The 15,702-nt window shown below is 33.5% G+C and overlaps 1 protein-coding gene across 9 annotated transcripts in view; it reads left to right on the forward strand.

Annotated features, from left to right (window-relative positions):
• TRIQK (triple QxxK/R motif containing) overlaps positions 1 to 14,758 on the forward strand; it is a 250,075-nt gene extending 235,317 nt beyond the window's left edge. For all 9 annotated transcript variants that reach the window (XM_032249383.1, XM_032249372.1, XM_032249352.1 and 6 more), the window contains 2 exons: positions 6,300 to 6,385; positions 11,579 to 14,758. In XM_032249383.1, coding sequence (XP_032105274.1) covers positions 6,300 to 6,385; positions 11,579 to 11,692 — 200 coding nt within the window. In that variant the 3' untranslated portion in view covers positions 11,693 to 14,758. The remainder of the gene's footprint in view (positions 1 to 6,299; positions 6,386 to 11,578) is intronic.
• The last annotated feature ends 944 nt before the right edge of the window (positions 14,759 to 15,702 follow it).

A 15,702-nucleotide genomic window follows, 5' to 3' on the forward strand; every position in this document is an offset into this window, starting at 1 on the left:
TAAGGAGTGTTTATTCAAGAAAAACAGGCGAATCTCAGTAATATCTGCAATCTTTGTGATGTTTTAACTTGCCTTAATGCTATCGTCTGTTCTTCAGCCTTGCAACTACAGTAGTTAGGGAAGACGTTAGCATAGTAGCCACTGTAGAAGGCAAAATGCATTTAGAGATATGCAAAACTCCCATCTTCAAGACTTGTCACTACTTGACCAGTCTGGAAACTCACTGAAAAGCCCCTTTCTCAAAACTTGTTTTTATTTGACCTTACTTAGAGCTAACTCTGCATGAAGAGCCCTTTCTCTGTGGCATTTGACAAAAACAATGAACTACAACTGTTTAACATAGTACCTGCCTGGAGCATCATTACTAGTTGGGGTTAAACATAAGACTGACCAAAAAACTTAAAAGCAAAAACAAGGTAATGAGATGCCCATAGAGTTTTTAAAAGGTCTGACATAGATTCCTGGGAATCTAGAAGGCCATGTGCATGAGCAGGGCTATGCCATGCCCATTAAGGATTTGAGAAGCCTATAATCTCTTACCTCTTGGTGGACTTAAGGCTCTTCACAAGCAGAAGTGAAGGCTAAGGCATAACTGTTAACTTCTGTTATAGCATGGAGATATACCCCAACACAAAAATATACACATTTACTCACATACACATACACAGACACACACACACAAATACTCACATAGCTCCTCAGCAAAACTAAGAGACTTAGTGGTTCAAAACATTTTAAGGAAATATCTGTCCAGTCATTACATGATGTCTTAGTCCATTTTGTGCTGCTATAACAGAGTACCTGAGACTGGGTAATTTATAAAGAAAAGAAATTTATTTTTTAAAGTTCTGGAGTCTGGAAAGTCAAAAGTTAATGCATCATCCTAATGGGAAAGAACAAAGGACAAGAGCACATGCAGGAGATCAAGAGGAAAGAACCAAACTCATTCTTTTATCATGAGCCCACTCCTGTGATAACTAATCCATTCATGAGGGCAGAGCCTTTATGACTCATCTATTAAAGGTCCCACCTCTCAACATTGTTGAACTGGAAATTAAGTTTCCAACACATGAACTTTTCAGGACACATTTAAATTACAGCATTCCAGCCCTGGCCTTCAAAGTTCATGCCCTTCTTACAATGAAAGTACATTCATTCCATCCCAATAGTCCCAAAAGTCTTCCTTCCTTCCAGTATCAACTCAAAATTTCAAAATCCAAAGTCTCATTTGAAATCAGATACGGCTAAGACTCAAGGCATGGTTCATCTGGAGGCAAATTCCTCTCCATCTGTGAGGCTGTAAGATTAACCAAATTACCAAATTATCTGCTTCCAAAGTACAATGCTGGGGCCAGATGCAGTGGCTCATGCCTGTAATCCCAGCATTTTGGGAGGCTGAGACGGGTGGATCACCTGAGGTCTGGAGTTCGAGACTAGCCTGGCCAATATGACGAAACCCTGTCTCTACTAAAAATACAAAAATTAACCAGGCGTGGTGGTTCGTGCCTGTATTCCTAGCTACCTGGGAGTCAGGGGCTGGAGAATCACTTGAACCTGGGAGGTAGAGGTTGCAGTGAGCCAAGATCACACCACTGCACTCCAGCCTGGGCAACAAGAGTAAAACACCTAAAATAGAAAAAAAAAAAAAAGGAATTATGTTGGCACAAACATAACACAGACATTCCCATTCCAAAAAGGAGAAATAGGCAAGAAAAAAGGAGTAGCAGATTGCAAGCAAGACCAAAACCCAAGAGGGAAAACATTAAATCTTAAAGCTGGAGAATAATATCCTTTGACTCCATGTCCCACATCCTGGTCACATTGGGGCATGTATTGAGCCCCCAAGGCCTCAGGCAACCCTCCCCATATGGCTTTTCTGGGCTCAAACCACCCAGCAGCTCTCACAGGTTGGAGTCTCTTGCCTTGTTCTTTCCCAGACTGCAACTGCACTCTGGTAGCTCTATAATTCTTGAGTCTCTGAGATGGCATTACTCCTGTAGCTTCACTAGGCATTGCCCTAGTCAGGGCTCTCTGCAGTGGCTTCATCCCTGTGACAGGTTTCTGCCTGGGCCGTCAAGCTGCCCAGTATATCTTTTGAAATCTAGTTGGAAGTCCCTATGGCCCCACAGCTCATGAGATCAGCAGGTCTGCAGAATCAGAACTACGTGAACCCTGCTATGACTTATCCCTTGTGCCCTCTGAAGCTGCAGCACAAGCTTCACCTGGATCTGCTTAAGCCACAGCTGGCATGGCTGAGGGGTGCTGTGATGGAATGTGAGAAACAGTCCCAAAGCAACTCCAGGTAGTGAATACCGAGGTCCCCTGGACGCCTCTCTGGAGACCTGTTTCGGGAGGGGCATTCTCAGAGATCTCTGAAATGCCTTTGGGGTCTTTCTCTCATTGTCTTGATGAATAGCACCTGGTCCCCTTCTCTCTCTAGTAATCTCTTTAGCAAAGGGTTGCTTGGTCACACCTTTAGTATTCTCTCCTGAACGCACTGTTTTTCTTCCTTACATGGCCAGGCTGAGAATTTTATAAATCTTTCCCTTCGGCTTCTTTTTTAATTATAAATTTTACCTTTTAATCGTTTCTTTTTTCTTGCATCTCACTTTATGAGGTCAAAGGCAGTCATGCAACTCCTTCAGTATTTTGCTTAGAAATTTATTCTGGAAGATACTTTAGTCCATTGCTCATAAAGTCTTGTCTTCCATATAGTCTTTGACAACGAAGCAATTCAGACATGTTCTTTGCCAATTTATAACAAGGATGGCCTTTATCCAGTCCCCAATAAAATATCCCCCATTTCCATCTGAGACCTCATCAAAATGGCCTTTACTTTTCATGTTTCTATCATCATTCTGACTATGACCCCAAATAATCCTTAAGAAGATTCAGACTTTCCTTACAGCCCTTCATTTCCTCTGAGCACCCCCCCACCAGAATCACCTTTAATCCTTCTTTCATAGCAATACAGACTTATTCTAGCCTGCTCTTTCAAATTCTTCCCCCCTCCCTTTTGCACATTTGCAAAGCCACTTCCACATTTTCAGGTGTTTGTCATAGCAGCAGCCCTACTTCTTGGTAGCAGTTTTCTGTCTTCGTCCATTTGGTGCTGCTATAACAAAGCCCCCGAGATTAGATAATGTGTAAAGAACAGAGATTTATTTCTTACAGTTGTGGAGACCGGGAAGTCTAAGGTTGAGGGTCCTGCATCTGGCAAGGGCCTTGTGAATGCATCATCCCTTAGTGGAAGGCAAAAGGGCAAAAGAGCGTGCACAAGAGAGAATGGGGACCCACTATCCACTTAAAGATTTCACCTCTCAACACTGTTGCACTGAAAATTAAGTTTCCAGCACGAATTTTGTGGGATGCATTCAAACCACAGCAGATGACCACTAAGATAAATACGCAGAGACGTCAGTGATCTTATACTATATTGAATACAGTCGTTATAGAATTAGCTTAGAAAGGTTACTTAACAAAGGGATTCTAATAACAACCAACGAAGAACAAATAACAGTAACAACAAACCTCAGGGGTGATCTAGTTTGCAGAGTTTCCACCTTACATTATCAAATATGTTTGATTTTCAGTTTAAAATTATGAAACACATAAAGAACTAGTAAGGTAGTTTATACATAGAAAAATGCAGTAGAAACTGTTCCTAAGGAAGTTTAGACATCGGACTTGATTGAGGCCCCAGATTGGCTTCATAGGCTTGAATTATCAAGTTTTTCTCTCCACACACGATTTAATGAGCAACTGTCAAATCGCGACTTTGATTATTGCATTACCGATATAACCAAAATCAAAATCAGATATGTTTGGAAGAGTCTACATATAAAATCTAGATTATGTAAGTGTGTTTTTTTTCCCTAGATGTAAGTACTCCAAAGGCAGGCACTTCTATATTTTATATTTTTTACAAACACGTGGGTATAGGTATCTTTCTCGAAGCCATAAACATTTAAATGTTGAAAACCTCTTTGAGTACAATGGAATGATCTGGTTCTAGTTATAAAGAACTTAGCAGACACTCCTGTAAATGTTTTCACTTAGTAAACTAAAACCACATATTGCAATATAGTACAGTTTTGGATATCATCGTCGACAAGGAGAATACAAATTTATGACAGATGCACCGCTTGGAAAAGTACCAGAAATACAATAACCTTTAATACAGTCTTTTTATTATAAATATGGTTTCAAATATTAATATCAACTTGAATACAAATCTGGAAGTATTATTCTCTAAGAATATAAGAGTGAATTAAAATAGAATACGTTATTTAACCAATGGTTACATGGCAGTTGATTTAGAGTGATAAATTTCTTATTTTAGTATTGACTCCTAGATATCTGAGTGTGTTTTATGACAGATACATTATACAAAATATTGCATAGCTGTATTTAAAAATGTGTGAGTTAAGATAATCCTCTTGCATTTGTTTATTCGTCCCCACCCCATAACATCAAGAGATTATTATAGGGCATATACAAGATAACATGGGGAGAAATGCCAGATATAGTATGCACTTAAAGTAAAATAAGTAAATTAATTTAAAAAAAAAAAGAAAAAACAAGAAATTACTTTTTGACTTTAAGTTTACGATCTTCAGATTTCTTTTAGAATTTTCATTAGAAACTTACTTTGTAACCCTGACTGGAAGCCTTTGATGTGTGACCATTTTCATTGTTCTGAATTGTTTATGTCTCAGCAAGAATAATGACACGAATAGTTTGACTGTTGAGATGTGAATCAGAGCAAACACTTGTCAAGATTTTTTCATCAAAATTAAATATTGCTAATTTAAAATAGGTCAGAGTAACATTTTTCTGTATTTTGTTCTTTCATGATTTAAATTTAGATCATTTGATACATATTATGACAATTGGCTTATTTCTAGATCATCAAACCCCATCATCAAATAATATTTATTAAGCTTCTGCATGCTCATTGATCCAGAATTATTGCTATATAATAGCAATTAAGGAAAGAGCATACAATCCTTTAAAAACAAAATACCTAGCTTTTCAGCCAAACAAACTTTTATGTGTCTAATGGACACAAATACAGTGTTTCTTCACTACGTCCATCCATTTGACTCTCATTTGACTACCATTTCTAGTTCTAAAACTCTATATGAAATTTTAAAGATACTTTTGAATCATTAGCAGACACATTAAGATATATTGCACATTAAATTTTTATGATATACTTGAGTTCAGACCAACTGCTTTTAAATTTATTTCAATGTGAAGAAGGTGTGGAAATTAAAGTCAGAATTTGTATTATTTAGATGAAAGGAATGTAGCGATGAGTTTTGTAAAGGAACTGGTCATTGAAAGGAAAGGGAAAAGATGAAAATAAGGCAAAATAAGAATATAAAATAGCCAGAGAGATTATACTGTCATGTATTAACTCTTTCTGATAATTTATTTATTATTATATTTAAGGCTCATTTTGACTCAGTTCCTAGTAAAAAGTTGGCTAAACAAAACAGTATATCATTTTAATGAATGCTTTACTATTCTTGTTCTTGTTGTTAAATCTATATTCTACCCAGGCTTTGCAATCCTGTTTTGTTACTCTTTGCTTCAGTCACTAGATGATACACAAAGAAAGGAAATTTTATGGCACTAACTCAGTTTTGGATGCTTTTGGCTGTGAAATGTGGAAGAGATTATTGAAACTAATCTAAATGTAGCTGTCCTATAACTTCTATCTAGCCATATTTATTTTGTTCTCTATTAAGAGGAAACAAAAGAAAAATACATATTTCTCTAATGAATTCAGGATGCTAAAAGTTAAGTATTTATAGGTTTTTTCTTTAGTTTTTTACTTAAAGAAAGCTTAGGGACATTTCTTACTTATTTTTGAATGCTTAATGTGTCCGAAATAAAATACATTTATAATGAGCTGTTATTCTTTTACTTAGGAAAACAAAGTTTACCTATAAATGGGATCTTACATATCCTCATTTACTTGTGTATTTGTTTCCAAATGCCTCCAAAGGTTTATTTTCTTTACTTTAAATTTTGTGTTCTCTAAAATAAGTTTTTATCTTTTTTGACATTCACTATACATCAAATTGAAGGTGTCCATCAGGATCTTCTTCCTGAAAAAGTAAGAGAGAAGGAAAAGTTGACCTTTGGTGACAAGTTTATGGTTACCACAACTGGGAACTGTTTGCAACTCTGTGTCCCTGTTTTACTATATTTAAACATTCTTTGACATTTCAAATGATTGTTGAATTATATACAAACATAACTCATTGTCTGAAGCTATTTCTTTCTAGGTAAACAAGATTACAAAAAAACTAAACCTATTTTACGAGCAACCAAATTAAAAGCAGAAGCAAAGAAAACAGCTATAGGCATAAAGGTAAACCTCTATTTATTTGATAAGTTTAAAATTTGATATGTGCATGCCATTTCATTTTCTAAAACTGGATTTTATAAATGTTGAATTCTAAATGTTTTATGACATTTCAAAATCTAAATAGAATGCCAGACTTGAAGGTTTTTATGAAGAATTTACTTAATGGAAAGCATCCTTCCTATTCCAAGATTTTTGAAGGGCCTTAAAATGGTGTCACTTAAAAGAATCAGTTATACTTAAAATTGCAATTTTTTTTTCTCTAGCTACTGTGTGCATTATTCAGACATTTCAGTGATGTATGTGGCCTTAGTCAAAAATTTCTTTTGTTTTCAATAAATTTCATTTTATAGTTGTTTAAGCTGTAGTTGTAATGATATATACTGAGATCATTAATATATGTAATTTTACTCTACTTATCTTATTGTTGTCAGAACTCTATGATGAAATTATAATGACATTCCTTAACTTGTTCTTTCAGAATACCAGTGTTTTATCTGCTTAAGAGGGATAAATGCAACTGAGAATGATGTTAGCAGATATTAATTTAATGTGCTAACACAATGAAGCTCAACAAATTGCATTTACATTATTGCCCATGTCAATCTTTTGCCAGGTATTTAGAGTTGAATTAAACTATTAATAGAAGAATTAATTTGGCAACTCTACTATCAAAGGTGTAAAATAAAAATGACTAGTACATATATTTTATTTAAATATTAACATGTTAAAAGGAGATTTTGGGTTTTATCTGGCAGATGAAAAATCAATTTTTCTAAGTTATAGCTTACAGCGAATGCCAAGGTATTACTACGAAGCTGTAACAGCTGTTGAACTGCCAGATGATATGTTTGGTTGTCTTCCAGAATTTGCTATTATGATCATGAAACACTGCCTTCTTTTCGCTCCTGATTACCGATTTTGATCAAGCTTTGTTGTGTGATGCAGTATGTTTTCACAGCACCCCCTCTTCAGTGCAGTGTGTCAGTTTGCAATAAAAAAAAAGTAACTTGCCTTTTTGTTTAAAAGAAGATTCATCTTTTGAAGTATTTTTTCTAATTTCATGTGAAATTTTATTCATTAAAAAAATTCTTTATGACATGATTTTTTAAAAAGCAGTATTGAGTTTTTTTTTAATGTTTGGTTACTTGATGACCATTTCTTGAAGTGAAAACATTGTCATTGTCCTCAACAGCAATATGTCACTTACTTTTATCTTTCACAATACAGTGAGGCTTTTGTTGTTTTGGTTTGTTTCTTAGAAAAATGTGGGGAAACAAAATCCTCTTGTGGCACAATATGATGAGAAGTTAAATGTTAGGATTTGAGAAATAGTGCAGATATTTATTTATTCATATACCACCTTTCTACATACACATCTTTTTTACATTTACTCTCATAATTGTTGTTATTCTTCAAATCTGAAGAAGTAATAATGTTCCCAGGATGAGATAAGGTCTACCTTATAGTGCAATTATCTACTATCTTTTTTAAAAACACTGTCGAATTTACTAGTCTTTCTATGAGAACACATTTTTCTTAGATTTTATTTAATATTTAAGGTATCTACAGAAAACTTTCAAACTGACATCAGAGCATAGCTCCTTTTTAATAAGCTAGGCTATTATTTTGATTTGTAAACCTGTGGAAAACAAAAACCTTAACCTTAAACATTGTTTACTTTGCTTGAAAATTTGTGTGAAGAGCCTATTAAGATGATATGAAACTTTTTAGAATCAGAACCTTGAGGTGTTTTACATTTCAAATCTGGCATACTAATTAGTTTGCCCTGTCAAACTTTGATTGCCTTGTCATTTTGGCATAGAATTTTAAATAACAAAGTTTCTTTCAGCAATTGCCATTTAATGCCTTTTAATTTCCCCAGTGAGTGATTTTATTCATATTGATAATGTCAGAGAAGCAACTAAGGACTAATGAACATCAAACATGTTTTGCTCTTATCTAGTTGATACAGAATGACCATAATATTGTAATATCTTATCGCTTTACTACATAGTCTTTTGAATGAATCATAGATATACTCTTCATATAGCTCAAATCTGTAGAAAATATGAACAGATACATGGATAGAAAAATAACAGCAAGGAGAACAGCACTAAGCTCAGGATAAGGAGGCCTAGAATTTGCCCCTTCCTTTTGCCATGATCTAGCTAAGTCTAAGTTGGCACATTTATAAAATGGAAATTTTGCCATTTACCTCATAATGTCGTCAGGAGAATTCAGTAATACACTAGAAACATTGAACATTGAATTGAACTCATAGAAGTCATTTATGAATTATTAGATGATTGAGAAAATATTTTTTGAAATAGCCATTTCCAGTTTGTGGAAGTCTCTCCTTCAGCATTTGTCATTGGCCTTAAGATAACCTCCTAAAGGGTACATCATGTCACCATATTATATATTACAAAATGTTCTCAGATTGGCTTTGGAGATAGTATTATGGATATTAGTGTTGTAAAGTTTTAAAAACATTACTAATTTTAATATCCCTGTATAAAGATTATACTAATTTCAGTCAGTCTTTTATTACATATTTATAAATTACAAAAAATATTATAATAGTATAGCACCTGTGAAAAGAAAGATGAATAAGACATGATCATCTTGGAAGAGTTTATACAAGAAATCACTTCCAGATTTAATTACCATATCAAATCAACAGTACTGATTGAGAAACATGGGCTAGGGACATGAAGAATTATACAATAGGAGCTTAACCCTCAGAGGCTTCTAGTGCTTTTTGTAAATGCATGTTTGGTAATAGAAAGTGTTTTATGGGAAAAGTTAGCAATTTTCATATAAGATGTCAATATATTATTCTGAAATCTAGACTTAATTTCTACTGAGAAGGTACTTTTCATTTTCTTTGTTTTACAAATATAAAGAAAATGTCATAATTTATGGCCCAGTAATGCAATGAGTGCCACCTAAAAGCTATTTTCACAACTAAGTTTGCTGTTTAGTTGCCGCTCAATTAGATCATTTTTCAAGAATTACAGCATCACTAACATCAATAACTTTTTTCATAATGTAAATACCCATATTTTCTAGCATTTAAAAGGAAAGGATTTTTACATTTTTTAATGAGATGATTTTTTTATTTAAAAGGTTTATATGAAAAGCACAATTATAATGAAAGAATAACAATCACAAATTTAGTTTTGTTACATAAATAAAATATTCAAGTGCCAACCAGATCCTGCCAGCAACCCCTTAGGATGAGCCAGCTTGAAATGTTATGTTTGTTCTTTTTGATTTAAAGCTAAAAATGACTAAAGGGGGCAATGGGGTCATAAATGCCTATAGGTCTATAAGTTACGGTTAGTGTCACCATCATCCTGCAAGCATTATTTTCAAATTTTACCATTGTTTCAACTCTCCAGACATTCAGCCTCTACAATGCTTGTCTCCTCAATGAAGAGATGATTTTTGAAGAAAATTATTTGCTATACATTTCTACCCAGTACCTTTAAGCCACACCCACACTATACATTGAAGAGATGTAATGAATTAATGGATCTTCTGAAGTTGTGTTCTATGAATATTCTCTATTTCCTACCCCTTAAAAGCCTTTTCATGCCTCTAGATGCTCTGAAAGTATATAGTGAAATGATACAGAGTTGTTTTAAGGACAAGGAGTTGAAAAGCAGCAATTAGAATTGATTATCAATAAGTTACGAATCATGGCCTCCAATCAAGAGTACAAACTTAATTCTTGCATTAAGCGTGGGTGAATGGTGACTGCTGTTGAACAGTTTTGTTGTCCACTATACAGAACAGATGGAGTTTGCAGTTGTGTGTCACTTGTTTATTACATCCTCTTAAAATTAGTAGCTGTGTAACCAGATGGGTCTGGGAGCACAGCTGTGGATATAAGAAAATAAATGAAACCTGTCTGATGCTGCCATGCCCTTTTGAGATGCCAAAGTGTTTCAATTGCAAGAAAGAAAAAATTCACTTTCCTTTGACATTATATTGGTATATTAGATTTAAAAAATGAAATCTTACAAAAATCTTTAACCTGAGTTTTTCAAACTCTTGGTTTTTATTAATATTTATTTTCATAGTTTGGAAATCTAAATAAATGTTATGAAGCTAAAAATCTGTATAAAATACCTATTTGTAAATTCAACATTCATGTAAAAATTTCATGGTGATTATAAGCCAAATTCATTTTAATGTTTTTAAAGTTAATTTTACTGACTTCATCTTCTTGTGAAGTGTAAACTATATTCATGTAAATGTAAATGAATAGCTTCTCTGTAAAACAGTGCCAGGTAAAGGGCACAATATACAGTAGAAATTAGAATATAGTATTAGACCCCTCAGGATACTGCACTGGCACTTTATTTGTTTGTTTGATTTAGCCAAATGATATGTTAATATTAAGAAAGTTTCTGGAAGGTATACTCACAGACACATGTATACATACACCTACTTTTTGAGAGATAATATGATTTTCATCATATGAGTAAATTTTTTAATCATTATTTCAATATAGTTGATTAATCCACATCACACCACAAATGAAAAATCTGGACTCATCCTTCACAGCTGTGATAAACTACACTGTATCATGATTCATGTGTTAGGAGTACTCTGTTTTGTTCCCCTGCAATATGAACTATAGACTTTAGAATTTAAAAATTAGAGTTTCAGCAAAGTCACTTGTAATGAGAATGTATACAGAGATACAATCTAGAGACCAGTTATAACTGTTTCTTTTCAATGAAAAGGAATAATTTAACAAATCTGTGTTCAAATGTTATCATTAATACTAAACGTATTGAAGCAACAAAGTTAAACACACTTAAATAGAAAATAGATCAACTGTGTAGATACAAACTGCATTGCTTGTATGGAACATCCTGATATCCAAATTATAAAAATATATTAAAATGATAAATTTTATTGCTACTATTAGGAAAAAACAAATTCGCTAAAAATAATAATACCAATGACTCACCCACTGATGCATTCGCCATTTCATTGGGACTTACCAAGTACAAAACAAGTTTCTTAATGGCAAAAAGTGTTAAACAAAAAGAATATGAATCTTAGGTACAAATTACTCGTTCTAAACTGTGGAATAATATGGTTGCTTTATCTGGTGAAACTAATAATGTTAACCAGTCTCTTCTCAGCAATTTCAAGTCTGCTTTTTTTTCTTCCCAGGAAGTTGGCCTTGTACTTGCAGCTATATTGGCACTGCTACTGGCTTTCTATGCTTTCTTTTATCTCAGACTCACCACGGATGCTGACGCTGATCTGGACCAAGATGAAGATTAGCTAAGCAGCAATCAATGCATGAAAGGGAAATAACTTTATCAAAGTATATTTTGGGACCAAAACTTTCAGTACTGAAACTGCAACATCTTTAATTCTCTCTGCTGATATTTTCAGTTTGCAGAATAAATAGTTGCATAGGTTATCAAGAAAAGACCCTTACCTAGCAATGCAGTATAATATGTGCTCCTGGATACTTTTATATATCATTCTGCTTTGACAGACACTCTACACATGATACATTTAGATAAAATGGAAACTAGACCCTAAATTTTTCAAATGTTGTTGCCAATTTGTGTGTGTAATTCCATCACTTACACAATTACTAAGTCTATTTTTGTTCTATATACATCATAAGTAAAAGTATATATTCTTATTTATAGAAACATACTCAAATCACATTCAGAAAGAACAAAAAGTCATGGGAAATTTTTTATTTTACAACAAAGACCCTCTCTCTTTCTAGACGTATTTTATACCATTAGAGAGACTATCTGCACATACATCTACAGTAATCTTTTTCCTTCTTTGCCAACTGTTCAGTGCACATGTGCCCCATCAGAAATGGCACCTGGATGACAGAAGCTCAAAGAGTCACATATGTCTCTAAAATAGAGTTCTTTTCCTCTTGGGCTGTCTGAACTGGTATAAATAGAAAGTTCAGTTGATCTTGATTTTAATTAACTTATTACTCTATTAATATAACCTTGAAATTCTATTTTAATTATGTCATTCTGGCTGCTTGTAGTATCAGTTTGCCCCTCTTGTTAGGAAGATATGAAACAATCTGTTATTTAATTGTGCAGTCTTTTTCACATAATAGTAATAGCAAAAATCCTACCTACTCAGAATCATCTTCTTAGGTTGTCTCCTAATTCTGAATGATACAATTGTTTTATAAAATTACATTTTGTCTCTTGAGAATTAATCAATTAGAGCTCTTTTAGGGACAAAATAAATAATAGAAGAAAATATATGCCTCATATTATTTTCATATGTAATTATTTGTTTATATAATTTTTCAATGTATTTTGCATTTGTGGGAGCATAATGACCTTTACATTCAATATTTTTACTGGTAATTCAATTTTTAAATATGTTTTTACAACATGTGAACACATAAAGCTTAGAAACTGGAAAATACCTGTCTACAGAAAGTTATTAGCTACTACCTTATGTAAAGATGCATAGAAAATGAAATTGTTGGAAACATGTGCACAAAGTGTTTTATATTATATACTTTGTATTTATGAAGAATTAATAAAATATTAAGATTGTTTTCATACTAGCCAAGAGAAGAAATCTGTGGGAAATATCTGAGGAGTATAGAGGGCTTTATAAGCACTGTTTCTAAAAGATATTCCTTGGTACTTCTGCAAAAAGTCGAATGTGACTGTAGCATTATGTTCTGTAGAATTTTTTCAAGTAGCATAATTTATTTCATTGGTGTGAAAACAGCCAAAGGTTCCAATATCCTCACAAATCATTTATGCCAAACATCTGAGGGCAAAATTTAGCCAGTGTTATTTACTAGATTCTTCCCTTTGAACTCACAAACTCAAGAGACAGACCAAGAGTTCTTATATACTCACCACAGCGGACCAATCCAAGTGGCATTTTTAGGAAAGGTTGCAGCATTTAATGCCATGTGGTATGTCTGTTCGTCAAGTGGGTGGCAAGGGAATATCCAAGCTGGCATTTTGGATATGATGGGCCTTTTACTATCCTGAGTGACATGCCACATGTCAAGAAATACTGCTTTCCGCCCCCTACACCCATCACATTTACGTGAACAATTTTCATTTAGTTATTTCCCTTTCCATATGGTGTTAAAAACAGTCATATTAAATAAAGATTATTTCTAGTTTTCAGTGGTAATTTAAATGAGAGGGTATGTAATAATTGCTTATTAGATACTTATCCAAATGAAATGTAACAGAGTTTACAACATTTAAAATAGGTGATTATGCTCTTGGAAATGCTTGAAAATTCATCATCCTGAAAAAAACTTTACCATTCTGTTTCACCCTTGAGGTGTTTTTTGGGGAAAAATGTTTTTGATAGTAATAATTATTAGTCTAAATTTCATTGCCTAGTTTTATTAATATCCTGTGTCTACAGCTAGTCCATTCGTATGACTGATTGATTTATGATGGCACCAGAGAACCGTAAATTTCAAAGGCTAAACTCTCGGATTTCAGTAAATAGCAGGTACAGTGACACAATGTATGTTTACACAACACCGTTTTCACAAAATGCAAATTTTGCAAAACTCACATTAACTGGGAAGCAGCCAACCCTCTGTAGAGAAATCACAGATTGAAAGTCTGGTTTGAATCTTTGAAGACAGAAAGGTGATATCCGGCCTGCTGTTTTAAAGGGACCACACTTTTGAATACCGAGTGGTGTTTGGCATAAATCTGAGACTGGCACCAGACACAAATTTTAGACATGGGTATTTTCCCTCCAACAATTCATTACTCAGAGCAATTCAGAAGACAAAAACAGAAAAAATCGTAATGATTTTTTAAATGTTAGAATCTATTTGTTAACATACTCAGCAAAATAAATTTCAACTAATCCAGTAGACTTAAAATATAGCCTATAGAATACTGTGATTGAAGTTTGAAGGCTTGCTGGTTCTTATTTTGCATATAAGTTTAGACAGGGTAGAGAATGTATAAATTCACTTGAGACGAGAGAGAGTATTGTAAAAATATAACCTCATCTAGAATTTGTTTAAAAACAAGCAAAAGCCTATTTTAGTACAAATGTAGGGTGGGTTGTTGCTTTAAAGTGGCAAAATACTTCCAGATTTTCTATCTTTTTAAAGACAGAAGAAATACTCTCACCCCAACCAATGACTGTAAGATCTTGAGAGTATGTTCTTATTCATTTCTGTAATTCCGGTAGTGTAGTCATCTCCATATAAATTTAATAACTGCATGTTAAAATTTAAGTTAATGTCTCTTAGTCCTCTCAGAGTCTGTCACAGTTCTTTGTGTAAAGTAGATGATCAAAAATTGTTGGAATTTAATAAATAAAAATTAAAATCACAATATCAATCAACTCAGTGTTTGCCATTTATGGTCCTTGGATGTACTGGGATATATATGTGTTTCATCCTGAGTCTCTTTAAGATCAAGTCAACTAGCATTAAGGTCACTATAAAATAAAAACATTGCTCTTCTAGGGAATCAAAAATGCTATTTTTATCTAAGAATTTATTAAAAACTATACCCAATGTTTGAATTCAACTTAGCATGCATTTTCACTCCAAATGAAAATACAACTTAATTTTCATTATAATGTTTATGCGACTACTAAAGCACTATATTTTCCAGGTTCTAAAATTATATAGTCAATGATAATTCAGTAGAGCAAATTGTGTGATACATGAGCCTCAGAAATAAACTTCTAGAAATTAAACATACTCATTTTAATGTATTACATCCATAACATAAAGTTGTTGAGCCAGAGACTACCTAAGATAATTTTGTATTTTCTCCTTGCCAACAATTAAACTTCTTTACACTTACCTGGGGCTTCTCTGGAAGATTCCTACCACTTCTCCCTTAGCAGCACTGCCTTCTTTTATTAGAATTGCTCCAATGCAGCCTGGATAGAATGATGTTTGCTAGATTTTGTTCCACTTATACCATATTTAGAATCAGTGCAACCCACAGTGAAAAAAAAAAATTGTAGCAGATGAATTCAACTTACAGGAACATTCTTACCATTTTGTTCATATTTTAGCTATAAAGGTAAGTATACCAGGAACTGGGAGAGTGATGTAAAGAACTACACTAGTGTGGAAATATCCATAGTGGATCAGTAATTTAGTTAAAACAATTGAATTATATCTGCGTTCTGCAGAGTGCCTCCTTGTTATACAGTTTTTCTATCCCTAGCAACAGATATGTGATTCTTATTTCAAGAAAAATAAGAGACTTTACATGCCAGAAGATTTTTTGATGACAGTACTCCCTCCTATTCTTCATTTTTTAAAACAA

This window comes from Sapajus apella, unplaced genomic scaffold (assembly GCF_009761245.1).
Source record: "Sapajus apella isolate SASKATOON/1434 unplaced genomic scaffold, GSC_monkey_1.0 scaffold3, whole genome shotgun sequence".
Taxonomy (NCBI): domain Eukaryota; kingdom Metazoa; phylum Chordata; class Mammalia; order Primates; family Cebidae; genus Sapajus; species Sapajus apella.